Source organism: Thunnus albacares, chromosome 4 (genome assembly GCF_914725855.1).
Source record: "Thunnus albacares chromosome 4, fThuAlb1.1, whole genome shotgun sequence".
Taxonomy (NCBI): Eukaryota; Metazoa; Chordata; class Actinopteri; order Scombriformes; family Scombridae; genus Thunnus; species Thunnus albacares.
In genome coordinates this window covers 20,050,518-20,076,092 of record NC_058109.1, presented here as the reverse complement: position 1 = coordinate 20,076,092, position 25,575 = coordinate 20,050,518, and the positions used below count along the sequence as shown (strand labels likewise).

General features: G+C 40.2%; 5 protein-coding genes across 7 annotated transcripts in view; 2 read left to right on the top strand and 3 right to left on the bottom strand.

The window, feature by feature from the left end:
- Positions 1 to 25,575, bottom strand: part of cse1l (CSE1 chromosome segregation 1-like (yeast)) — a 287,251-nt gene that overhangs the window by 248,290 nt on the left and 13,386 nt on the right. The window lies entirely within an intron of this gene.
- On the bottom strand, positions 54 to 11,175 carry med20 (mediator complex subunit 20). 2 transcript variants are annotated; one of them, XM_044347981.1, is made up of 4 exons: positions 11,074 to 11,175; positions 2,753 to 2,898; positions 561 to 814; positions 54 to 478 (listed from the first exon to the last, which is right to left on the bottom strand). In XM_044347981.1, exons 1-4 carry the CDS (start codon positions 11,088 to 11,090, stop codon positions 257 to 259), a joined length of 639 nt encoding a protein of 212 aa, XP_044203916.1. In that variant the 5' UTR covers positions 11,091 to 11,175; the 3' UTR covers positions 54 to 256. The 2 variants fall into 2 exon arrangements, with proteins under 2 accessions (XP_044203916.1, XP_044203917.1); XM_044347982.1 differs by lacking the exon at positions 11,074 to 11,175 and adding an exon at positions 3,148 to 3,312.
- On the top strand, positions 3,424 to 9,065 carry bysl (bystin-like). The gene is made up of 7 exons (XM_044347955.1): positions 3,424 to 3,812; positions 4,439 to 4,595; positions 4,722 to 4,860; positions 5,084 to 5,217; positions 5,327 to 5,487; positions 8,036 to 8,138; positions 8,325 to 9,065. Exons 1-7 carry the CDS (start codon positions 3,551 to 3,553, stop codon positions 8,677 to 8,679), a joined length of 1,311 nt encoding a protein of 436 aa, XP_044203890.1. The 5' UTR covers positions 3,424 to 3,550; the 3' UTR covers positions 8,680 to 9,065.
- ccnd3 (cyclin D3) lies at positions 10,296 to 22,040 on the top strand. 2 transcript variants are annotated; one of them, XR_006403007.1, is made up of 7 exons: positions 10,296 to 10,913; positions 11,008 to 11,223; positions 11,722 to 11,884; positions 12,723 to 12,859; positions 13,125 to 13,361; positions 20,940 to 21,136; positions 21,823 to 22,040. XR_006403007.1 is itself a non-coding variant. In XM_044347970.1 (5 exons), the coding sequence occupies exons 1-5, from the start codon at positions 10,677 to 10,679 to the stop codon at positions 13,302 to 13,304; spliced, it is 933 nt and encodes a 310-aa protein (XP_044203905.1). In that variant the 5' UTR covers positions 10,296 to 10,676; the 3' UTR covers positions 13,305 to 15,516. The 2 variants fall into 2 exon arrangements, 1 of the variants encoding a protein (XP_044203905.1); XM_044347970.1 differs by lacking the exons at positions 20,940 to 21,136; positions 21,823 to 22,040 and having other exon boundaries at positions 13,125 to 15,516.
- Positions 13,841 to 23,607, bottom strand: nuak2 (NUAK family, SNF1-like kinase, 2). Its single transcript, XM_044347941.1, has 6 exons — positions 22,782 to 23,607; positions 19,586 to 19,706; positions 18,874 to 19,025; positions 17,723 to 17,788; positions 17,294 to 17,546; positions 13,841 to 17,147 (listed from the first exon to the last, which is right to left on the bottom strand). Exons 1-6 carry the CDS (start codon positions 23,010 to 23,012, stop codon positions 16,096 to 16,098), a joined length of 1,875 nt encoding a protein of 624 aa, XP_044203876.1. The 5' UTR covers positions 23,013 to 23,607; the 3' UTR covers positions 13,841 to 16,095.

Here is a 25,575-nt window from a genome sequence, read left to right as displayed (position 1 = left end):
AAGTATGAGAGTATGATTATAAAAAGATCATCACAGAACACACAGATTCTGTCTACTGTTCTCCACTATGTCTCTTTAATACAAGATGTTTTCATCAAATAGGAAGGTGTAATGCAATTTTGAGGCTCAAAAAATGGCCATAAAAAAATCCCGGGCTTTCAAAAATGCCTGGATACCTTTCTGATCCACAGGACCAGAATTAAGGCAACATCAATACAAACATAAAAAAATAGATCTCTCCATTCCCGCTGACAATTCAACGCACATTACTTCCTGGGATTTGCTGTTTACGAAGTTTGTTGAACATCTCCAGGTACTGAGTCATGGTGTCGACGCTGTCTGCTGGTGCGAAAAGCCCTTCAGGCTTTGCAGCAAACACAGACGGCAGTTCAGGGACGCTGGGGCCGAGAAACGACTGCATGAACTCCTTCACGAGATTCCAGCAGTCCCCTGGAACCACACAGGGACAGTACTCCACCTGAAGAAACACACCAACAGTTGATATACAGTCACAGTGGGTAAAATCTAAATTTCTACTCTCACTAGTATGATCTACATACCTCTACTGATATCCCTCGTGCGCTGGAGCTCATTGTCACAGTACCAACTTTTATCAAGAAGTCACAGTAGCGGTATCTTGAACCACGACACTCCACCTTGTGGCCCTTGGCGTTTTGGAAGTGACTTTTCAGCTTCACCATGAGAACGTCAAAGTTTGCATCGGCTATGAGGCAGGGTCCGCCTTCGAACAGAGCCAGGCAGCTCAAGGGAGTTTCAGAGTTGTGCATCACATATAAGAGCTTGGTGGGCTGACCTGTAATGGATAGATAAGACTGACAGTCAGAGGTGTTACGTTTATTTAGTCAAGTACTGTGATTATGTATAGTACTGTTGCTTTACTGAGTGTTTCCACTTAAGATAATTTACTTTAACACAGCTTCTTAAAAGGGAAACATTGTGGTATTAAATTCCACTAATGTTTGGCTGATAGCTGTGAGTAGTTACCTTCATAGTTAATGATTTAGACGCAGAAATGTAAGAAAATCTTTAAAATATGAAGCACTGTTCAGCAGCGTGTAGATATTTGTTAGAACAATAAGGTAATACAGTGTAGATCCAACTTTAAAGGAGACCTATTATGCTTTTCCTTATTTTCAGTCATATATATAATGTTACAATGTCGGATGTTCACACTAAACGTGGCCAAAGTGTCAAATAATGAGGTAACCTTAGAAAGAAATAATCCCTGTGAGCAAAAAGCACTGGCTTCACACTGTTCTGAACCTTCGGTTTCCAACTTTTTCTACTTTCAGCCCAAGCCAACGTCAGCTGCTTGTACTATTCCTCCCTGCGTGACTTCTAACTGTTCTGCTGAACAAATAGCTCCAAATTTCTTCATATATTGTTGTGTTGACCAGTTCGGAGGGGCTGCAAGCCAAGCTGCTGCTAACGTTTGCTCAGCTTTTTTCTCTGACAACTTGAGATCCAGACATTCAGCAGGTTTTTACCAGGAGCCGAATTCTCCGCAGATGTCTCCTCTCCAAAACAAGTGTACATGGGAATTAAAACCAGTAAAAACACTCAATAAAGCAGTTTCATGTAAAAAAAAAAATCAAAAAAAAAAAATCAGTGTCTCTCTGACACTGTTCGGCTGACACAGGACGTCTGGGAGGGGCTGCCAGATTGTAAAGCCCTCTGAGGCAAATTTGTGATATTGCATTATATGAATAAAAGTTGACTTGAACTAACGATTATTGTCATTATTGATTCATCTTTTGTTTATTTTTTCCAATTAATCATTTAGTCTAAAAAATACTGAAAAACGTCCGTTAAAATTTCAGAGCCCTGGATGACATCTTAAAAATGCTTGTTTTGTTTGTCCAACTGTCAAAAACCCAAAGATACTGACTTTACATTGTTATAAAACAGTGAAAGGCAGTTAATACTCAGATGAGAGAAGCTGGACTCAGCCATCGATTAATCAGGTTGATTCATTTTTTGAGAAGAAAATTCCAATAAATATGAATATGTTCTGGTTTCCTTAGTCTTCTATGAATTTAAACTGAATATCTTTGGGTTGTGGACTGTTGGTCGTGACAAAACATTGTGTGATCGACATATTTCACCACTTTTTGACATTTTATGAACCAAACAACTATCGATCACTAGAGAAAATGATCAACAGATGAATTGATCATGAAAATTATCTTAAGTTGCAGCCCTAGACAGCTATCATTTTGCATTTTTTGTTTGATAAATTACTGTTGACAATTAATTTAATTGACTAATTGCTTCAGCACCAATTTTAGTATTAAAGATCCCCTAAAGACATGTATTAAGACATGCAAAAATACTCTGCTTGGAACAATAATACGTGTCTGATATGGTTATATTACCATGTTAGAACCCATAAAATTGCGTCTACTCCTTCTCCCTCATTAAAATTTCCAGATTCTATAAATATGCAGTTTACCTGCAGGACACATGATGTCTACTACTTCACTGTAAAGTCTATTCTCGGTGTTTGTGCACTGGAGGCTTTTCCACATCACACTTGTTTAAGTTGAATATTGTGTGAAAACAGCCATATAGTGTCAAATTTTGAACATGCATCATTCTGCACAGTGAAGCTCAAACATTCAACTGCAGGAACAAGAAGAAAAACACATTTTTGAGTGGAGGAAAATGTGCTGCCTTCTTATGTTTTTAGAATAAAACTGCTAAAATAAAAAAGTAAAAAATTAAATATTACCGCTGACATTTCCTGTTGCATGGTATGTCTCACAGTCTACACAGAAGCTGCCCTGCTTCACCGCTCCCAGCTGCTCCAGTTTCTTGTGCAGCATGTCCACTGTCTGCTGCACACTCTTCCCCTCTGCCACAGGCACCTGGCACACACTATGGGACACACAGACAAAACACCATATCATGTTAGAAAACATCCAATCTGCAGTCAGGTGTTATCAGAGGCGTTTAATGCTCCTGCAGAGCATCGTGTGAATGAAACAAAGCGATGTACGGTGAGAAACATATGTACGGTGTTAGAGGAAGGGTGCTGAAAACGTGGCTATATGGGAATCATATAATGTTGCTAAAATTGTTATATTTTTTAAAATATATATATAGATAAAACCATAAGCATCTCACCAAGTGACCCCCATTGATGTTTTGCCTCCAGTTGCTTTCTTGGCTTTCAATGGAATACATCCGGGTGAAAAATGGGTCTTCCGGTAATGTTAAATATAAAATATAAATATATATTTAACATTTTAAACATTTTAAAGAGACATTCTTGGCAATTAATGATGCTGTTTATTGATATAGCCTTGATAATAAAACACTATCATGCCAATAAAGCTGCTAATTTTTTGCTAGCTTAAAAAAGTTCGGATGTTACGTGCTGAATTCAGCTACGTCACTTCCCTCGTACGGAAGAGCTGCACGTGTTGAGCAAGGGACTGTTTACAGTGTTTTAACAACTTGACTTTAGCTCGCACATGCCAACACCAAATACCAACATTGTAGCCACAGCTTTCATCAAACTGCAGTGATGCCGAAAGTGAAAAAGTCCAAAGGAGGAGGAGAAAAGAGCGGAGCGGCGGTGGCGCTGGCCGACCAGATCCTGCAGGCGGACACGGTCCGAGCCCGAGGCCGGGTGAAGAGCAGAGACAGCCGGGCAGAAAACGAAGACAAGTACGTAGACGAGCGTTTGTCACGGAAGATCTTACAACAGGCCCGGATTCAACAAGAGGAGCTTCAGACCGAGTATGGCCTGGCACCAGAGAAAAAGAAAACACCAGTCACTGTCCTTGGTACGACTTATTATTTAACTCTTAAACTGCACCCACAAAGTTGGAAATGTTTATATTCATCATATAGTACATATGAGTGTTTATATATCCTTTTGGTGTGGGGCTGTTTTTCAAAGGGCCCCTGTTATTAATCCCCCCATATTAATTTGCAGAATACCAGCACAACACTGACATAAGTGTAATGTTCACGTTATACATACATTTGGCTATTATATGTAGGTTTAATAACCTTTACCCTCTATGGACTGTGGCATAATTTCAATAATACAAATCAATTCCTATGTATCTTCTGAGATTTGGAAATTAATAACTTACTTATACTTATTCTCAGAAATTTGGTTTACTGACAGAAAAGTGGTAAATCTGGAATACTATATTCTAAACTACACTGTATACTATATATTCAAAGAACAGAAGTTGATCAAAGACCTTGACACATCTCACTGAGTATATGTGTTGAACATGCTTGGTTACGTAAAGCTACATTAAAAAATTCACTCAGTCGTGGTTTAACTACTTGGTAGATATCTTAAACAGTAGAGTGCTTCACAAACATCAGTGGTGCTGTTTGGTTTATTTATGCAAGCATCTTATTTGACCGTTTTTGTTTTGTAATGACATTTCAGGGTCTGAAACTCAGGACGCAGACTCCGACGAGGAGTGGCCAGCGCTGGGAGAAGCCGGAGCTGGTGATGGCGATGTTGAATGTGACACTGAAGTTGTCGTCGACCCTGACGACGAGAAGGCCATTGAGATGTTCATGAATAAGAACCCCCCAATGAGGCAAGATGCAGCATCATTCTGACTTCATCCTGAAACCAGCTGTAGTGATTGAACTTAAATGACAGAAATCATCAGCTCAGTTTCTGCTTTAGACGTCTGACTGTTTTCTCTTTGTGGTTCTTGTAGACGGACCTTAGCTGACATTATCATGGAGAAGATAACTGAGAAGCAGACTGAGGTAGGAACAGTGATGTCAGAGGTGTCGGGGGTTCCAATGCCCCAACTTGACCCAAGGATAATAGAAGTGTACAAAGGTGTCAATAAGGTGAGTTGTCTTAAAATGAAACCCTTACATGCATCACACACCAACATATATACAGATGGGGACAAATTAAATGCTTCTAACTAGGGCATGAGCAGATGATGAGTGCACTCATGTCAGTAGAGCTCTGCAGAAATCAGTCAACGCTCTGCCCGTCACTGTCAGGCCTGACTGTAATTTTGAAGCACATTTAAATTAAATTGTAATTTTTGTTCTTTTGATTCAGGTTCTGTCAAAATATCGCAGTGGTAAGTTGCCAAAGGCTTTCAAAATCATCCCAGCGCTTTCAAACTGGGAGCAGGTGCTATATTTGACTGATCCAGAGACCTGGACTGCAGCTGCCATGTACCAAGCAACAAGGTGAGTCCCCAGCTGGATTGGTTCTCATTGATGATTTTACGCTGACAGAATAATTGTGTTTGCTGCAGATATTTCACCACATTTCTTTTTTTGTTTGTTTTTGTTATAGAATCTTCTCCTCCAATCTGAAAGAACGAATGGCTCAGCGATTTTACAACCTGGTGCTGCTGCCTCGAGTACGGGATGATATTGCAGAGTATAAGCGACTCAACTTTCATCTCTACAGTGCCCTGAAGAAGGCTTTGTTCAAACCAGGAGCATGGTTCAAAGGTGAGACAGAAAGTTAACCTTTTCAAAGGAATAGTTTCATTTTGCTCTACTTTTGAGAGATGAGAAGATTTATGTTAATAATTTTGTGGTAGATGCGCACATCTAAAAACTTTAAAACAGGTGCTGGACTGAAGAAACAATGTATGAAAGAGAAAAGAAAGTCGGCACACTGTAGCAGTTTAGGGGGAAATCCACAAGTGATGTTTCGAGCTCTGAAGAAGAGCATGTAGCTCGAAACGTCGCTTGTGGATGTCCCATTAAACTGCATCTAAAGAAAGGGGAGCTACAGTATGCAGACTTTCCTTTTTCTTTGTATAAGATTTATATTAATCTCATGTCTGTGTGTTGAGTACAAAGCTAGAGTTGGGACGTGTAGCTTAGCTTAGCATTAAGAAGCTGGAGGACAAAATCTACAGCCCTCGTTTTGTGAAACAATGCATTCCAAAGTTCAGCTGACACTCATATGATGCTTCAGCGAGTGGATATAGAGTCAGTATGGAGAGTAGGATTGTTACAGCAACCAAGACCCATTTCCACGTACATAACGACATGTCAGTATTGTATTAAGACAGAAAACCCGAACCTATCATTTAATTGTTGAGGACTGAATGCATTAGTGCCAGTCCTGTTTTCACCATATTCTCAATGGTTCCACCAGTTGGATGGTAAATAATATCCCACTACCTCTGTGAAGTAAAATTGATCTTGAAAGCCTGATTGTACCACCAGTCATATCCCACTCACCTTCCTCTTTGTTGGTGAAATTAAATTATCTGTGGAAACATTGTGTTGGATTTCATATCCTAATATGCTTTGCAGCCCTTCATGTTAGCTATTACCAGTTTCATTAAATGTCCAGTTAATGCGAGGCACAGCTGTGGTCACACATGACCCTTAGGAAAAAAAACTGGGTAAAGTAATGAAAGAGAGGATTTGACAGAAGAAGAAAACACAAGCTTTCTGGGACGCATCACATTTCTCATTTCAGTGCTAAATTTAGAAACGTTATTCTGAGGACATTGACGGAGGATTAGCCAGTGTCCACAGGGTAAATAACACCATTGGCTCTGAAAGCGCAGTAATTAACACACTCATATTTAATTGGGTCCTATAATGTTTCATATATGTAGAATTTGTTATGGCCAATGATTATCAAGGATAATTTTTTTCCCCATTTAATCCTGCCAGTCCTGTGTGATTGTCCCCATTTGACAGAACTGTTCTCCCCAAACATCCCATGACCCATATTATGAAAACTTCCAGTATGAGACACCACCACTAGGTGGCAGTGTTACTCACAAATATACTATACTGTGTACTACAGCGGTAGGGTAATAGTGGCCCATGGGCCGAATCTGGCCCTCCAGCAAAAACATTTGGCCCCTGAAGAAAGCTGAACTTTTCACTTTCATAGTTTAAACCAAAACTTTTGTTATTTTTTCCACAAATCTGCTATTACATCTGTAGTCTGGTAGTGCAACACAGAGGAAACATTTTCATTTTTGCCAAATTTGTATTAGTATAAGTTGTTGTTCCTCACTTGTTCATGAGAAAAATGACATTTGTTGTTGGATATAGTCCCAAAAGAAACAGTTTCATATATCAATTATATTCTTAAATTAATTAATAGAAATTAAAAAAAACGAAATATTTGAAAAATACAGGACTGTGTTTTCACCCCCCCATTCAACAACAATGAAAAACTGGCCCATGATGTAATTCCAGTTCCATCTGGAATTACATCATGGTTAGTGTAGTAACTACTGTATTAAACTTCAAACACTTTTGTAAAATGTAGGCTAAAATGAAAGTTTGTTCCAGTTCAGTGAATGCATCCTGCTGTCATCTGCGTACGTATCGATTCTTATTTGTACGCTTTTAAATCAGAGAATAGCTTGCTATGTCAAAATCCATTTACTGGTGAAAGGGAGTTTTATAGTTGTGAAAACAGTTGTGTAATGCGCTCTGTGGCTCAGGAGGAGCTTTGTCAAATGTTGCTCACATGTCTTCACTAAGGTATCTCAGTTTGGGCATGAAGACTACAAACTTTTAACAGAACGTGTGCATTACAAATTGGAAGCAGAGAGGGTTGAATGCAGCGTTCAGTAATATAAAAGTGATCATAATTTTCACTTTCTGGCTTGCAAATAGCATTCATGTCAGCAGCTGTAAGTTGTAATTAAGATTTTACTGCTCTGATATATCTGCCTCAGCAGTTTAAAATACAAAAGTGCCTGATAACCAAACAAATAAAGTCCAACATTAAAAGTAATCCATTCGTTGTTAATGGGTAGTGTTGTATTGGCAAACTGCAATCATACAACTGTTGTAAACATGAGGATCTTTCTCATCTCTACCATCCATCCTGTATGATGTGAAAGCTTTATGGGAATTGTAGGATCTAATTTAAAATGAGGATATTTCGGTCTCTGTGTTAATTCTTTTTTTTTTTTTTTACCATTCTTATGTTAACCCGTCTCTGGTAGGTCTCCAAACTTTAATGAAACGTAGTACTCTTTTAATATTTTGTGCTCTCTCCGTCACACAGGTATACTGATTCCCCTCTGTGAATCTGGAACGTGCACTCTCAGGGAAGCCATCATCATTGGAAGCATACTCACAAAGTGCTCAATCCCTGTGCTCCATTCCAGGTAAGGTTTCGTTTCACTGAGACACACCAGCGGACAGATGTCAACATCTTATTGTCAGATATAAGATTCAAGCCAGTTATCCTTCAAAACTTTGTTTTATGTGATACAGGCAAAGTACGGCATGGTGAAGGTTGCATAACGCGGATGGTTGTGTAACGTGCATGCTCAATCTTTCTTGTCTTTCAGCGCCGCGATGCTTAAGTTGGCAGAGATGGAGTATAACGGCGCCAACAGCATTTTCCTACGTCTCTTGCTTGACAAGAAATACGCCCTGCCTTTCCGTGTCCTGGATGCCTTGGTGGCTCACTTCCTGTCCTTCCGCAATGAAAAACGTGTGCTTCCTGTGCTGTGGCATCAGAGTTTACTCACCCTGGCTCAGCGCTACAAGGCTGACCTGGCATCCGAACAGAAGGCAGCACTGCTGGAGCTGCTCAAGATACAAACACACCCTCAGATCTCTGCAGAGATCCGCAGAGAACTGCAAAACTCAGAGTCGCGGGATATTGAAATTGGGCTCCCTGTTACAGTTGAAATGGACTGAGGATTCATTGTGGTCAGGAGCATCCTCCAACTCTGATGGAAATGTTCATGCTTTCTTTAGCATGTAGAAAATCTTGTTAATTCTTTCTTTATTATTCCTGTCCTATGAAAGGTCAGTTTCCGAGATCACAGTGACTCATTACAGTGTCTCAGAGCCACAATTTTATTCGCTGCTCGGATTAGTTTGCACATTCAAACGTGCACATCAGTAGTGATGTGGCAGTTCGAATTTCATATTGTGAATCTCTGAGCTTTTTCCTGCAGTTTCAGTGCAGTGATTATATGGGAATACCATATAAAACTGGTATTTGTGTGTATTTGATGAAGAGCAACTGTTGTTTTGAAGCAACAATTTGAATTAAAAACAAACTAAATCTTTGAAAGTTGGATGGGGATCAGTTGTTTCTCTTCATTGCATGTTCACACCTTTTGAAGAGACACACAAGAAGGTAAAAACTGGGACTGGCTATTTGGTTTGAGTTTCCAATATGTTCATGACATTAATGAGCAACGGCCAGTGTGGTTTTCATACATGGAGAATATTAATTTCACCTGCCTGGGTATCTTTGAAAAGGAAACAAATTCAGATGATGAACCATTAGGGCCATCTGTGACCTGTCAAGTAGACCAGAAAGGGTTTTTAACAAAGCTTTTCTGACAGTCTGTCAGTTGGTCAGTCCACCATTTCTGTATCTAAAAAACTATTACACGGTGGCCAGGAAATGTACAGACATTCACGGTCCCCAGGGGGATGAAGCCTATTCTGATTTTGGTGATTTATCTGTAGCATCACCAAGCAGGTCAAAGTTTTCACTTCTCCAGTGAACTATCTCAACATGGATGATGGATGGAGTGTCACAAACTTTGGTACAGGCATTATTCCCAGACACTGTAAGAACCCTCCTCCCCTGCTGCGCTACCATGATTTTGAATGTCTCGACAATTTGATGGATTTGATGAATTGGTACATTCATGTTCCTGTCCCCATTATGCCTTAAAGCTCCACTCCAGACATGTTTTGAGACATATATAAATACTTTGAGTGATAATGTGCATCAAATATGGTTTCTGCACAAAAAAAGGACAATTCCCTCATTAAAATGTTTAAAATGAAAACTAGTCCTTCTACCTCATAAAATGGCTCCAAACTATTTGTGATGTCCAACCAAAGAGGCAAGAAGAAAAACACTTTTTTGAGTGAAGGGGGACTTAAACTTTAAATGTAGTGCCATCATCAGGTGACAAGTGAAAAGTCCAAGTTTACATTGGAATACTTTGGTTTATGACTAAATACCCACAAAACTAATGTAGCTCTGATTCCCACCAGCCCAGTTGTACGTGGTGTTTAGTTTAATTCTAGTAATTTTAGCATGCTAACATGCTGAATTAAGATGATGAAAATGATAAACATCATAGATATAGAAACTATATGATGATCTGTGATAAACATAGCTACTTAGGTTTTTTTTGTTTGTTAAACAGCTTTATTGAAACAGGTAATGTTATACAAGTTTGCAGCACTATGCGTGCTATGCGACTAGAGTCCACAATCACAAACACACCAGGGGGATTAAAGGTTGTAAAAAAAAAATAAAAAAAAATTAAATATCTTATACCGTAAAGCCTACAGTGGTTATACGTTTTAACGGCTCCTACTAGGATTAGCATCTATGGCTAGTTTGCTCAGAGCACCGACGTGTCTTCCGTGTAGCAACTAACAGCCTCATAAAGCCGTTTAAAACGACTTTAAACGCGTAGTATTACTTTTTTTTTCTGTTGGACCATATTGAAAATTATTGAAATTCGGCTTAAATGAAAATATGACGTCCTACAGAGACTCTTATGTATGCAGTTTGTGAAGTTGTAGGACCGTTATCAGTTGGGAGCTAACGTTAGCTTAACGGTTCATTGATATTTTAAGGTGTTCTCCGGTGTATATAAACGGTTTAGAAGTAGAAATGGTTGACTGCTTCTGCATTCAACTTAGCAGTTGAATAAATGGATCTTTATGCGGATGAAAAGGTTCAAAATCGAGCCAGAGATCAAAATGCGGCTGAAACGCAGGGTGAAGTGTTTGTTCGGGCGGGCCGCGACCCTGCTGTCACCGGGGACGTGAGAGCACTACGCAACCTGACGGTCCTGGAAAACACCAGCCAAGTGTCTCCCTCCTTTGATGCGGTGCAAACAGATATCCAGCCTTACATGAGGAGGATACTGGCAGTGTGGATGTTCCAGGTAGGCAGAATTAGCCAGGCCTGTCCCAAACTGAAAAAAAGCCAAATTTACAACGATAACTTGAAAGTAATAGAGACAGTCGGCTCTTCCACAGGTGTGCGAGGAGCAGAAATGTGAGGAGGAGGTATTTCCATTGGCGGTGCATTACCTGGACTCTTACCTGCGCCGTTTTACCATTGAAAAGTCCAACCTTCAACTCTTGGGGGCTGTTTCCATGTTCCTAGCCTCCAAAATGAGAGAGACTGTCCCCCTGACTGCTAGCAAGCTGTGCATCTACACGGACCACTCCATTTCAGTCTCTGACATCCTGGTAAACCTGTTGTACATGACCTATACATGTTATTTGAGATAACAGAGGTGCAAAGATTTAAAAAGTGGAATTTGTGTATATCAGTCTATTGAGAGAGTCATGATTATCTTAAGCAGAAAATATTCAACAATCTCTCTAATAACAACTCCCACACCCAGCTTTATTTCTCTATAAACAACTTCTACAACACACAACTTATTGATCTGTAAAATAGGGCTTTAAAGTGTGTTCAAGAAGCTCCTGAATCAGGCCCTACAGTCACCAGGACCTGGTTTCCCCAAATGAAAAGATGTACAACACATTTCACTGAGATTAGATGGGTGTTAAGATGTTATAGGGGACCATATATTGTGAAATCAAAAGTTCAAAAGCTTTTTTTCTCTATAATAAATAGATAAAATCTGTATCCACGTAATAAAAACAACTTCTGTGACACTACTCCTGTAGTGGAGTTTTTGATGGTTTATTGGTTCAGAGGAATGTGTTTGTGTATTGTAGCAGTGGGAGGTAGCGGTGGTGTCCAGGTTAGACTGGTGTCTGGCCTCTGTGGTACCCTCTGACTTCCTGGAGCCAGTTCTTCACGCTCTCCCCTTTGTTCGACCAAACCACCTTCAAAACATGCGCAGGCATGTTCACTCCTACATTGCCCTGGCAGCCATAGGTAAGTTACACAACGATGGGAGGGTTTCTCCAAATACAATTCAGCAAGACACAGTTGGGAGTGGATAAAAAAATATTTTGTTTTCACCTATTTTCTTGTGTTAAATGATTTCTTTGGTCAGTTAAGGCCATTTTATTGTTTGAAGGCAATTAACTCAGCTATCGTATATCCTTTGCAGTTAAATAAAGTACATTTTTTTTGCCGGTTTAACAGCTAGTGAGCATTAAATGTAGCTGGTTACTGGTGACTCTCTACGTAACAATTGGCACAAAGCAGAGCCATAACTTTGATTACGATGTGTCAGCAGTTCATTTTGGAGACAGAGAGCTGAGTTTGTGTAATCCTGTATTGTCTGCTGTGAAAGACCTGCGTCCCTCTATTCAGCTGGCTGATTTCCCACGAATCTCTGTGATGCTGCCCGAGGCAACAGGTCGCAGGGATACAGTCAGTCAGGCCCTTTTAGACAAGCTATTTGACATTAAAACCCATAAAATTAAGACAATTCCCAGCTCCTGACGTTGTTCACACCATTCAAAAAGGTGTCTGAGCCGGAATTGAATGGCTGACTTTTTGTCTCAGCATTTCTCCTGCCTGAAGCTATTAGGATATCATATCAGATGATCATGTTTTGGAAATGTCTGGTGTTAAGCACTTGCCTTTGTCTAACAGGGTGTGTACACAATGGTAGCATATGTCTAATTACCTACCACCTTTCCCTTACTGACTTTCTCATTGTTGCAGTAGTCTTGTGTGTAAAGTGCTTATGATAAATAGCAACTACTAGATGTGATTCTTTTTCATTTTTAGTGTAAGTAATCTATTTTTAATTTATTCCCAGACTGCAAGTTTTCAGTGTTCCTGCCCTCCACTGTTGCATGTGCCTGTGTGAGTATTGCTACGCAGAGGCTAAAGTTAGTGGACGACTCCTCTGATTCAGTGATGAAGTTTTTGGCCGACCTTCTAGCCATTGATCTGGTAAGGGTAATGTATAAGTGGCATTTTCAGACAAAGTAAAACCATAATATCACTTTTAACTTTTCCTTGTTGTGCGTATTTACTGGTGTGTTTGTGACTATTTTAGCAGTGCCCCGAACAATCAGTCTGAGGAAAAGTAGCAACTGTGAAATCCATTTTTGGAAGAGCAACACATGTAATATTGGTCAAGATCCACAGAAAAAGTCTGTCCATGACCAACTGATGACCTTATGATTGTTTTTCTTTTTCATCTGACCCTGAACAGAACTGTGTTCTCCTCTGCTATGAGCAGCTATGGACTGTGTTGGAGCTCAGCCTGCCCTCTTGTTTCCAGGCTAGCGTTTGCAGATCAGGGGAATGCAGCTCAGAGATCAGCTACACCCCGGCTGACATTCAGGATGTTGTATTGACACCGGTGACATCACCCGAGGAAATGAAGCTCTAATACTCAACACTCCTCCCTGCCATCAATTGTACATTGACAGCCAGGAGAGAACAAGAGGTAGCAGGCAAAAATACGCCATTTAATTTTAATGGCTCTTTGCATGTTGACTGAATGTTACTACAGTTTGAGAAATGATGCAAATTTTTCTTAAATATCACTCTGTTGCTGCACATTTTTAAGTATTTTGTAATGGCTAATGCAGCTTTGAAATATAACATTGTTGCTCTTGCTTCCCTTATTCTGTTACACTTAACTTTTTGTGATATTGACAGTTGAGTTGCTTTGAATCCTAATAGCAATGTTTGCTAATTTTTTAATGTAATATCTTCTATTCACATGTATTCAAATACTGTGCAGGTATATGAATGAATTGAAAATGTAACATGAGCTTTACATATGGACAGTTCTAAGTTTTAATGGATGTTTGCATGCATGTTTAACATGGTAGTGAATTCCCTTGTGACTACATAGAATATCAATACTGTTAAACTACATAAAACATTGGCTTGTAGGTCACTAACAACAAGAGGCAGCACTTGAGTACTTTGTTTTGTTTTTATTGATTTCCTCATCCCGCTAACAACAGCGTGGCAGATCACAAAGTCATTTAATGGATAAGCCAGTAAACTTTGGCACAGATAGTTTTAGCTGCAGTCAGATAATAAAAATATTCATAGAGCCTGCACACCTGCAACTTCTTCTGGGACAAGAGACACAAAAACTGTGATGAAATGCCCAAATTGCACATTAAATTACACCAAAATAAAACAAATACCATTTTAGATCTGTCTTCCCATAGGCTGACTGCATTTTTCCAGTTTGTCACACATAAATGATCAATTATCACCAGTGACTGAGTACAGCTCAATCCTTAATACGATCCCTTAGACTCCAGAAATGACAAGAACTTCCAGTTGAAATTTAGAGAATTCTTAGTTTACTTTTACACACAAATACTGGCTTTAAATTCCTGATCAGCCTCATAAAGTAGTGTGCCAAAAAAAAAAGTCACAATTAAATGAAATCATAATAATTAAATGAAAAAAAACATTCTTTACATTCCAGTTTCTGAACAACAGCATGGTTTCAGCAGATTCTGGTTACTGACTTGTGCAACTGAAGTAACATGAAATCAATAAAATGATGAGCGCACAGTTTATTTATCAGCTCTCAGGTTTCGATGGTCTGATAAAGTGCTGTTCCAGGCGCCGGCTTGATGTTCTGATTCAATGCCAGCAGGACAATCTAATTCAGTAATCGCAGTGTGCAGCATGAAATTTCATACAGACACAAAAACATACTGATGTGCTTTTCTTCGACCACTGGGGGTATTCATAAAGCAAGATTTGCACATAAGCAAATAAGATATTTACAAAGCAAATGTTATTAAATCTAATACATTTAATTCTTGAATCTATTTTTGCAAGTTTTGTTTTCCAGTGTTGAGTAACCAAGATCTTTATTCTACTTTATTTTTTTATATGGCTAACCTAATCTTGCTTTGGGAAATTATCGGCCCAGGTATCACACCTGAGCCTCATGACCAATTTCCAATATTCAGTTGAAAGTTGAAAGGTCCCACAGTAACGTGTGTGCCACATTATACATAGCATAGTTAGCTGAAGCTCACAATTTAGTTTCAAAACTCACTGATTTCTTAAATTGAGACCTTCAAAAACCATGAAGTGGCATAATGTGCCCCACCTTCCCTGTGAAACTGCCACCTGTGTTTGTGTACCAGTGTCGGCTTGGGAGCGAAAGCAGGTTCTACAAGTTGCTTTTGTTGTGAGTCAGTGTGTGTCATGATTATTATTTCAAGTCATTATCCAAACTTAGAGCAAGTCATTTCAAGGAAAAACAACACTTTAAAAAAACGCTCTGAGAGCTGAAGTCCCTGTTACAAACAAATGTCCTCTTGGCACGTTTTGCTTGTGCTTAAATAAAGATAAACAAAAAAAGATCCAGAAACATTAGCAAAATTGCTCTTTGGTATCCATGAAATGTAATTCCTCCCCCACATCCTAAAATGCAGTAAAAGCTGTAGTACATGGTAAAAGAGAACCGATGCTAAAACTGAACCTATATGTTACTGATGTAATTAGATAAACATAATGTTGACAGATGATCAGCTTTCACAAAGCTAGAATCCAAAACAGCGATTAAGTCATAAACACTTCTCAAACTGCTCTGGTGAGAATAAATGACACTAACTGGATTAAAAAATATTTTGCAGTTATAATATAAGCAGATGTCTGTTTCCCAGTTTATCATCGCTGAAGCAATATGTTCTACAAACTGTTCATTTTTGACATTGCAGACCAGTGTTTTGGTTTCATGTTTTTGTATCAGCTACACTTTTGATAGTAAGTTCTCATGTTGAAAACTAAACTGGAGCTCCTGATCGACCAACAGCAGCTCTCTTCTCCTGAGAATCTTTGAAATAGACATTTTCTAGTGCAGATACCGTTATAATTTTTCTAAAATACAAAGCCATCTGGCAATTATTAGCCTGTTTTACTCAAATTCAAATTACAAGCTATTTAATAAACTAATTGAAGTAGGTATCATTTATCAAACGCGTTCTGAAGTACAATCCGATGTTTAACAAGAAGTTTCCTCCCTTTTTGGTACAATTTGGTGCAGCTCCCGGAGTTCGCCAAAATAATCATCACTACTTTGTGCTGGTAGTGTCACATAATGCACTTTGGCTATCATGTCAAAATTGCAATCGTTTTAAGATACTCAATGAAAAACAGTTCAATATTCAGTGTCCTTCACTTATCACTGGTCTTCAGCTTGCAGCAGAGCCCCGTATAATCATGGCCTGTTTGTAAGCCTCTGTTACATTATCACAGTCTGTGATAGAAAAGGCACTGTCAGCCACTCCAGACTCGTAGCAGTTCCAGGGTCTCAGCAACCCATCTCTAAGGATCCTGTCTTCTTGGATGTCCAGCAGGTTGTCAGCAGATACGCATCCTCTCATGCTAGCCTTGGCTGGTTTATCCATTTGTGTTGGTGGTCCTACACGGTCTGGTAGATCCAGTTGGTCAAAGGACTCTGAAGACAGAATGCTGTCCTCGCTGATGGCCCCGCTTGGTCTCGACCTGGTGCCACTGCGGGGCAAAGAAGCCGCCAGCTGGTCCAGAGAGCCAAACTCCTGTAGCCCACCTGAGGAGAACTTCCCGTTGCGCTTCAGGATGCCTTTCCTGTAGGTCGGTGCTGAAGGGCACTCTTTGGTTGGTGGAACCCAGCCGGAGTCACTGTTCTCAGGAGAGGAGGAGTAGTACCCAGACTCTTGCTCTGTGGGCTTCTTTAAGATACCTTTGCGAGGCAGCAATGCAGCTGAGGGGGCAGCATTGGCTGGTGTTGACAAACCCAAGACCTTCTGAGGTTCCGCTGAACTTACAGCTGGGGTTTCACTCATTACCTTCTGTTTCACGCTGTTGCGTCTCTTTAGAATACCCTTGGAAGGTCGAGTGTCCGTGCTCCCTTCATGAACGGTCTGGGAGACATTGTTCTCCTTTCGCGATCTTCGCAGAGAGCGCTGCCGCACTACTTCCCCGCCACCACCCTGCGAGCGGAGCAGGCAGCGCATCTTGGAGCCGTTCTCCAGTAAAGGCCTTGATGTACGGCGCAGCCAACTAGCGACGCTGGCCAGCCCTGCAGGGTGAGTTGTTGATGGAGAGGCTGGTGAGGAGGTCTGCTCTACTGGACTGCTCTTTGTCTCAGCCAGTAATGGCTGCTGGTAGCCCCAGTTAAGCCACCAGTGTCCCGCAATCTCCTCTATTGTAGCTCTGCGCTCAGGATTTACCATCAGCATCCAACGAATAAGCCCACATGCATCTGATAGAGAGCAACAGAAAAGAAAAACTCTGTTAATTTGTGTCTTCAACTAGGGAAAACAATACATTGTCATAAAATAAAGTGCAAAATATACACCAAAATAATCTTTCAGTCGCTTTGACGAAAACCTCAGCTGAAAGACTCACCAGAAGGGTTGTTGGGTTTCCGGTAGTTTCCGGTGCTAATCTGCTGGACCAGGATTTTGTGGTTGTTTCCGTCAAAAGGCATGGTGCCGTGAACCATAGTATAGAGCAGCACCCCAAGGGACCACGTGTCCACCTCGGGCCCTCGGTACGGCCGTCCATTTACAATCTCTGGGGAGGCATACAGAGGGCTGCCACAAAACGTTTGAAGATACTCGTCACCGTGGTAAAGGTTCGACAGGCCAAAGTCTGCGATCTGCAAGAACAAGAAGTAGACGTCAAGCTGAGCAATGTCAGAACTTTTGTTGCTTTTCTGTGTGTCACTACCCCTCGTCAATTTCTCATAACACATATTACTCTTTTTAAACATTTCTAATGACTGTAAGTCTTTGTGTAAATGCTCATTTCTGTTTGTGTGGGACTTATACATACCTTAACATTGCCATTGCCATCTAGTAAAATATTCTCCAGTTTCAGGTCCCGGTGTACTATTCCGTTCTAAGAGAAAAGAAGAAGAATAAATTATTTGCATAACAATATTTCTTACAATGCTAACAGGCCATTACACATCAGTTTACTGGAAATTGTCTATATTATATAAAAGGATTAGTCATTACTGGGTCAGAACACATTCTTTTCCAAGTGAAGATTTTTTTCTGGTACGTCAGCTATGCTTCATTGTCCTCCGCTCTGTAGGGGGGCATGCCTTTGACTCAAGCAGAGTTTGAACTTGGTTTGCCTTCAGAAATGCAGGTCAACTGCTTCTTACATATGGGCACTTATTGTAGCAACAGACACATCCTTTTTAGGTTGTGTAGTATTTATTTATTGTAAAGATGCAGCCATGGAGGAACTTTTGCCTGTAATATTTTAAAATTCATCACCGTGTAAAATATAACCCGTGACATAAGAATTTATATGGCCTCTTCCTGATTGCATATGACACGGAAAATACAATATTTACTTAGACATCAGGATTCAATAAAAGTGAAAAAAGACAGATGGTTAACAGAGGGCAATTCCCTCTGTAAAAACTGTCCTGCCAATATTTATAAATGCTGTGCAGCTACAGTAAAATATAGTGTGCTCTAAATGTTTGTAATTACAGTTCTGAACTACAGCAACAACTGATTGTGTGTGTTTGCAGAGCCCTTCTGTCCCATCACACACTCATTAGAGTGTGAGACCATGCGTGTGTGTGTGTGTGTGTTGGGATGGCTGGCCTTTAGCCCTGACGCTGGCTCTCTACAGACCAAATGTTCATTCCCTTCTGCATCGTTCTCACAGCCTCCCTGTTCAAATCAGCAGGCTGACACTGAATAATGCCCATTATGTAACTTTGGGGGTGCCGGTGCCCTGGAAAAAAACAACGAGCCAAGCAGCCAGTCTGAGTGGAGCTCTGCGTCATTAGGTTTGACGTAGCAGCCATGGGTGAAGATCTGACAGGGTCTTATATACTCTATTCTGTTTTCATGCATTACTTATGAATTAAGACATAATATCAATTTCCCCTAGATTATGCTTTCTGTAAACATCTTTATATGTTCTGTAAGACCGCATTACATTGAGAAAAACTGCCTTACCTGATGGCAGTAGTGCACAGCTGATACAATCTGTCTGAAGAAGTGCCTGGCCTCCCGTTCAGAGATGTTCCTTTTGTCACAGATGTAGTCATACAGGTCCCCCCGGCTGGCGTACTCCATCACAATCACGATTTTGTCCTTGTTTTCAAATACTGAAAGAGCAAACAAACAGCATTTACTTGTTTTTGAAATCCAAATTTTTTTTGTCTTAAAACATGCGACTCCAAGCATTTAAATGGGATACAGTACACACATATGTAACATGTTGTTAATTTAAAGCATATTTCTGTTTTCCATCTTCTTGTACAACCTCTAGATCGCACTCGTTCAGATAAACAAGGACCCATGATAATTGTACAGCAAAACAAACAAACAAAGGTGGACAACACTGAGCGATGACCATCTCATCAGGCGTGAAGGCGCATTGGAAGCCACGAGGCCCTGCACATTACGCCACAGCGCTGACAGGGTTCAGCTTTGGTATCGGTGCTTATGTAACCTGTAACCACAAAGACTTGCGTGACCAAACTCTCTGAATTCAAACAGAGACTGATTGAGAGATGTCCTTCTTCCAGGGATCACGTTTCAATCTGCATGTGGCTCAGAGATTCAACTCCGAAAGTCAAACAACAAAGCTACGCTCGAATATACACACACACAAAAAAACACACACACACACCCTACAATCACTAAATGTGTGTGTGTACTGTACCTTCATATATGGTGATGATGTGCGGGTGACAGAGTGAGGACATGATCTCAATTTCTCTGCGAATATGAACCAGGTCTTGCTCATCCTTGATCTTCTCCTTTCTGATGGACTTTATGGCAACCTTGGAAAAAAAAAAAAAAAGGAAGAATATTTGACTGCTTTATTTTTCAGAATTATTTGAAAAGTGAGAGCTGAATTCTACTTTAACGACAAATTAAACATCAACACAGTGGTCAGCAGCTTTAATAAGAAATGCCTTCCATATAAGGATCGTCCTGTTGTGAGAAGAACAATGGGCAGTGAACTGAAAACTCTGCTGTGTTGTTTCAGACGAGGCAGAGGGAATGCCGGGTCAAGTACTGTCTGCTGTAAAGAAATCTATTGTCTGCTGTTATGTCTGCGAGAGCCACAGAATACGGACATTTAAATCTGAATAGTATCTGTCCGTGTCTGTGTTCGTAGACCTATCACATACATGTCTGTATGTTGCGTTTATTTGGAGCTCAGATGCCTGAGATTCCTCTGCGCGCTGAGTGCGTCAGCCGTCTACCCCAAGGTGGAGGGGTGTCATGGGGCACCGGGGGGCACTGGTAGCGGGGTGTCCTCGTTTCCTCTCCCTCTTAACCTTCAAGGCTATATACTCGAGGGGGGGGAAATGAGTAAAGCAGCAACTTCTCATATCAGTTTCAACACACGACCCGTCTCGCATCATGAGTCACCGTCTGGTCTTGGTGCTCCTCGGTGTTCAAAACCACACTGACCTTTTTTTCCTGATTCTGGGAGCTGAGGTTTCCTGCGTTTGTTTGCAAAGCTGTCAGACAGGGCTGAAGTCACACTCATGATGAGTTAACACCCCTGTGAGGTTATCTGCGTGTGTGTGTGCGGTCTTTGTTGCTGTCAGTTTGCACGCAATAAGCACTGAGAGGTTGAAATCTTTGATATTTCACACTCAGGTCTTGTACAAACACACTAAAAGAATAATTTTGCGCTACAAAAAACAAAAATCACAAAAAACTCACCATTCATCACTGAAAAAGAGTGTCTAATTGGGGCGTCATGCAACCCTACTTCAATCTATACTGAACGCCCCCCCCCACCTAAATGGGTTATGTAATCAAACTTATGCACTTAGACAATGAGAACAGCTATAGTGGCACAGCGCACGCAAGATGAAGCCACCCTTTATGTTGTGTCACTCCCTGTGTTAAATTACATATCTTTGCCCTTTACGCTGCCAATACAAAGGTAGGCAGATTAAAAACAAAGCAAATTAATCGTCTACTCTATTTATATTCTATGCAAACTGATATTTAAGCCATATTTGTTGCAATTGTGCTAATCTGTATTTTGACAGTTGAACACGGGGGGTTTGAGGAACGCGGATCAGGGAGCTGCCTGGAGGGATGAATCCCAGACACCAACTCATATCCTATAAAAGCACGCCGCAGCAGCGGCGGCGGCGGCAGCGGCAGCAAGTCATGCAAGACGATGCGAGAGCAGAGACGGGTGTGTAGACAAGGCTGAACATGCATCTCTACCTGTTGACTGCAGGTACTGAAGGGAAATTCCTGTTTCTTCCTTGACTTGTAAGTGCTTTCACTCTCAACAAACACAATCTTTTCACAGAGAGCATTTCTGGTAAACATGACTTGGCTGCTGAACCAGACTTAACAACAATGGCAGTTCACTTCTAGGGCCAAGTATTTTTCTTTTGTTTGTTTTTTTTTAAGCAGTGACAGAACCTGAAACTACTGAACCACCAAAGTGGAAAAAGCATTTACATCCTTGCTTTTTGTTTTTGGTAATTTTCCTACAATTTACATTTCCTGGATAAATGTTTGATACATTAAGATATAGAAAAAAAGGTCCTCTAGCAGAATGCAAATTATCAAGAGTACAACACAGTTTGTACAGCAGCCCTGAAATGAATCCTACCTTCATTAAGTTTATATCGTTTTTAAGAGTAGTGTCGATTCATAATTAAGGTCATTTTGGAGGTGTTGAATTGTATTGCTTTAAACTGAAATGTCTTTCTACAATTTTGTCAACCAATAGCACCATAATCCACTTGTAGCTGTTTAGAAATAGAAAAGCTTGAATGTCTAATTTTTTTTTTTTTTTAAATCACAAGTTCTGACTGGGATAGACTTGCTAACTCCTCTATGTCCCCTTATCTCTGGCTTATCTCTGTCCAGTCTACAGTATTTATACGTTAAATACTTCCCATTTCCCCTTAGGTCATGGAGAACTGGAATCCACCTGAAAGGCAAGTTGCATTTTCCCCCCCTGACTTCATCAGAAACACATAATGAAAGCTACTCAACTTTCCCGTGTTAAACTCTCCCCACGGGACAAATTCACTCTGTATTGCCAACGAAACGCCTTTTCCTTGATGAATAAAATAGGGAAGTGATTAAATGAATGTCTGAAATTGATAATATTGATAATAAACGAACCTTTTGTGTGCAGTGACAGGTTTACAGGGATCATTTTCAATCATTCATTATGTCAGAGTCTTTATAGGATGATCTCGATCACACACATTGCTTTTGTTGGCAAGCCATCTTTCTTTTTTTTTTTAATACACCACAAATTACCACTTAAGATATTGTGTTTGCCTCAGCGATGCAGAAACTGATATAATGATGTGGAAATGCTTGCACAATTTTATTTTACTTCACACACCAGACCAAGACTGTGTAGTTGTGCCAAACCTTTTAACCAACAGAGCATTATCCACACATTTCATAGTGCTCAGTGAGAAGAAATGTTTAGATTAATACATACTGTATATGGATTTTTTAAAGGCTTATTCTGTGCTCTTATGAAATACACAGACTGGACATAGAGTTCAAAAAACACTGGGAAAAATGAGTGCAAGCCCCCCCTCTAGAGCAAACAGAGAACTCTTAGGCAAACTTCATCAGCAAATACACTGGACCATTTTAGTGTTTGGCAATTCAGCAATATGGGTCACACGTTTAACAGACTGTTGAGTAGTTTTACCCAAATTAAAATCCAAATGTAGACGTCCTTTGTGCAGACGGTGCCTCTAAAAATAGTACAAACAACAGGTGGCCAACAGGACAGTAGAACAAACAGACCTTAATACTGGCTGCAGATGTGGGCATCGTTGATTAAGGCATTACAGTTGGTTTAAATGGTAAAATGGTGATAAGTGAAGATAAAAACCTACCAGTCTACCGGATCTTTCCTTGGCTTTCTTCACTTTGCCGTATGTTCCTTTCCCGAGAGTCTCCAGAAACTCGTACCTGTGCTTCAGGTTGTGTTTGTGGTGGTGTCTCTTCACGGCTTGTTTTTTCACGGGCACCTGGGACGGAGCTTTCCCGACATTTTCATCGGGTAAAACTCCCCCGACAGGCGGCCTAAAGTTTGACGAGAGACGGGCAACACTCACGCCGTCCATCCTGACAAAAACGCTGATGTATTTTTTTCGGTTTATCAACGGACGCAGGTGTTGTTGCTAAACTGCATTCCTCCGTCTGGAGCTTCTCTCGTTGTCGGTGAAAGTTGCTTTTAAGTTACTCAGGTAAAAAATCAGATAAAGATGTAAATGAGCTGCCCCAAGTCCAATTGTGAGGCAGATAACTAAAACTAAATGCTGGAGACAGAGACCGAAACATCTGACCTCACCGCGGAGAGTATCTTTCTGTCTCGCAGTGCTGGCACCTACTAGCAGCAGGTACATAGCATGCTGGGAGAAGCGGAGCTCCGCCTGTAGCTGGATGGCAAAGTTTTTGTTTTCCTAGGATGGCGAAGTCATGACCCGCCCTACTCTGCCACTGATTGGCTAATAGTCGTTGCCTACGTTGGTTGGATTGGTTAGAACTAGGGTAAGAATATCAGGATAAGCCAATCAGAGGCAGAATAGGGCGGGTCATGACTTCGCCATCCTAGAAAAAAATATCGCTAGCCGCCGGACACGTCAAATAGTCGAGGGGCGTTTCAGGTACACAGAGGAGCCTTTGATTCTCTACGCCGGGCGGTGCCGGTGAAAACACAGATTGAGGTCAGTTTATGTGTTCAAATGTGTAGTTCTCTCCTGGTGTTTTTATTACTGTTTAAATGCATCTATTTTTTATTGAAAAAAAAAAATGCATTTTTTCAAGCCTCAAAACAAATTGAAACAGATTAAACAATGTTCAAAGGTCCCCTCCTGACGCATTTTAAGACATAAAAATACGGAATAATATTTTTTTCTGATATGGTTTTCCAAAACCCCCCCCCAAAAAACAACAAAAAAACCCACACATCTTAAGGTGAGCACAGGGAAAGTTTCCACTTTCTGCAGATAAATGTCTTCTAGTGTCAAACTCTTCACAAACATCATTCTACACAGTGGAGCTCATGCAGTCAAGTGAAGTAACAATAAGCAAAACACATTTTTGAGTGGAGGGTAACTTTAAGTTCAATGGTGCTTCAAGTTTTTGTTATAAACTGTGTAACAGTAGTTGCAGCAGCAGAATTCAGTGAAATAAATAGCTGTTTAGTAGCTGTATAGTATACTAGTAGTAGAAGGCTATGTCAAAACACAAAATGCAGATCACTCAGCTGGTGGGTGACTGCTGTTACAACCGGTGTGTGCAGATAAGTAGAGCGAACGCACCAAGTGAAGTGTGATACAAACCCTGAACTTCTATATAAAGCCGTGCAATATAGGCTGTACCTTTAACATGAAATATTTTGCACAAAACAAATATATACTTCTGAGTTAATAAATACTAAAGCATGAATTTAATTGATTATATACATAAATTATACGTGAGTATTGTGGCCGTCTCCCCGAATCATCCACTTGAGAAAAAAAAATCCAAATACTGATGAATGAGCCGGTGATTCCATTTCCAACATAACCTACAGTATATCCATCCACAGCTGATTAAGACTGACTGTAAAATCACATATTTAACTCACACAGCTCTTCAAGAGGCAGTCTGCTTTGATTTCCTCGATTCCACAAAGATACTACATTTCAAATCTTAGCTGACTTCATGGAGATAAAATACATGTTTGTGGTTAATAAACTATTCAATCAACTTGACTTAGTCTGTGGTGAACTGAAATGAATAAATTATAGGAAAGAGCATGGATTGGATTGGTAGTGTCGTTACAGCTGTTGGCCACTAGAGATCAGCATGCAGTCACCAGCTGCAACAATTTAGGTTGACTGATCTGAACCATTGACTTTAAGAAGTAAATCTTTGACAGTGGCTCTGTTAAACATCTTTGTACTTAATACTAATAATATGAAAACAACAACAAAACAGTCAGGACAGGATGAGCTGACATCCTGATTTCAGGAACACTCAGATCTAACACCTTAAGCCAACTGGTGCATGGCCAAATTCTGTCTTAATTGACCTCCTAACCCTTTGTGTTTGCCTCTCAGCTGTCTGAGCAGTGTGTCAGTGTTTCTTCACCCATGTATGCAGAGGAAATTGTAATTGTAATCAGAGATCGGAAGGAAATGCACACAATCTTGAAAGAATAAGACTTAGGAAAGATTAGCACGTAGACAAGAACAAAGATTATTATAAGAAAAATTGTTGAATGTAGGAAACATAAATAAATACTGATCACTGTGTATTTGCACAGGGAACACATTTACATATAAACATTATAAATCACAAAGATTTGTCACTAATAGTGTTTTATACGTCAAATATTTTATATTTATGAAATCAAAGTCTAGAAGCTTTTCTAGACTATCAAAAAGTGGGACATTCAAGATGTTGCTGATGTCATCCTGCCAGAAGAGTGGTTTACTGGGAGCATGGGGTCCTTACATCATGCCCAAAACTGGTTATCTCATTTTTTACCTTTTTCATAGCCTCTTTATCTAACAAAAGTTTGTCATATAGATTGATATATGAGCAAAAATATGTATTTTATATTAAACCAAGAAGTGCTGAAATGTACCAGATATGAGTAGTTTATGAAAATTTAACTTAATAAACCTCACATTGTAG

What these genes read in the sequence shown, in the direction of transcription:
- bysl (XM_044347955.1), top strand. Translation starts at nt 3,551, where the DNA reads ATGCCGAAAGTGAAAAAGTCCAAAGGAGGAGGAGAAAAGAGCGGAGCG. An exon ending in AATAAGAACCCCCCAATGAG is followed by an intron (nt 4,596 to 4,721) that starts GCAAGATGCAGC and finishes TGGTTCTTGTAG; the next exon opens with ACGGACCTTAGCTGACATTA. An exon ending in ATCCCTGTGCTCCATTCCAG is followed by an intron (nt 8,139 to 8,324) that starts GTAAGGTTTCGT and finishes CTTGTCTTTCAG; the next exon opens with CGCCGCGATGCTTAAGTTGG.
- ccnd3 (XM_044347970.1), top strand. Translation starts at nt 10,677, where the DNA reads ATGGATCTTTATGCGGATGAAAAGGTTCAAAATCGAGCCAGAGATCAA. An exon ending in TTTCAGTCTCTGACATCCTG is followed by an intron (nt 11,224 to 11,721) that starts GTAAACCTGTTG and finishes TGTGTATTGTAG; the next exon opens with CAGTGGGAGGTAGCGGTGGT. An exon ending in ACCTTCTAGCCATTGATCTG is followed by an intron (nt 12,860 to 13,124) that starts GTAAGGGTAATG and finishes GACCCTGAACAG; the next exon opens with AACTGTGTTCTCCTCTGCTA.
- med20 (XM_044347981.1), bottom strand. An exon ending in TGCAACAGGAAATGTCAGCG is followed by an intron (nt 815 to 2,752) that starts GTAATATTTAAT and finishes TATCCATTACAG; the next exon opens with GTCAGCCCACCAAGCTCTTA. An exon ending in CACGAGGGATATCAGTAGAG is followed by an intron (nt 479 to 560) that starts GTATGTAGATCA and finishes GTGTTTCTTCAG; the next exon opens with GTGGAGTACTGTCCCTGTGT.
- nuak2 (XM_044347941.1), bottom strand. Translation starts at nt 23,012, where the DNA reads ATGGACGGCGTGAGTGTTGCCCGTCTCTCGTCAAACTTTAGGCCGCCT. An exon ending in CTGTGCACTACTGCCATCAG is followed by an intron (nt 17,789 to 18,873) that starts GTAAGGCAGTTT and finishes CTTTTCTCTTAG; the next exon opens with AACGGAATAGTACACCGGGA. An exon ending in GAAACCCAACAACCCTTCTG is followed by an intron (nt 17,148 to 17,293) that starts GTGAGTCTTTCA and finishes GCTCTCTATCAG; the next exon opens with ATGCATGTGGGCTTATTCGT.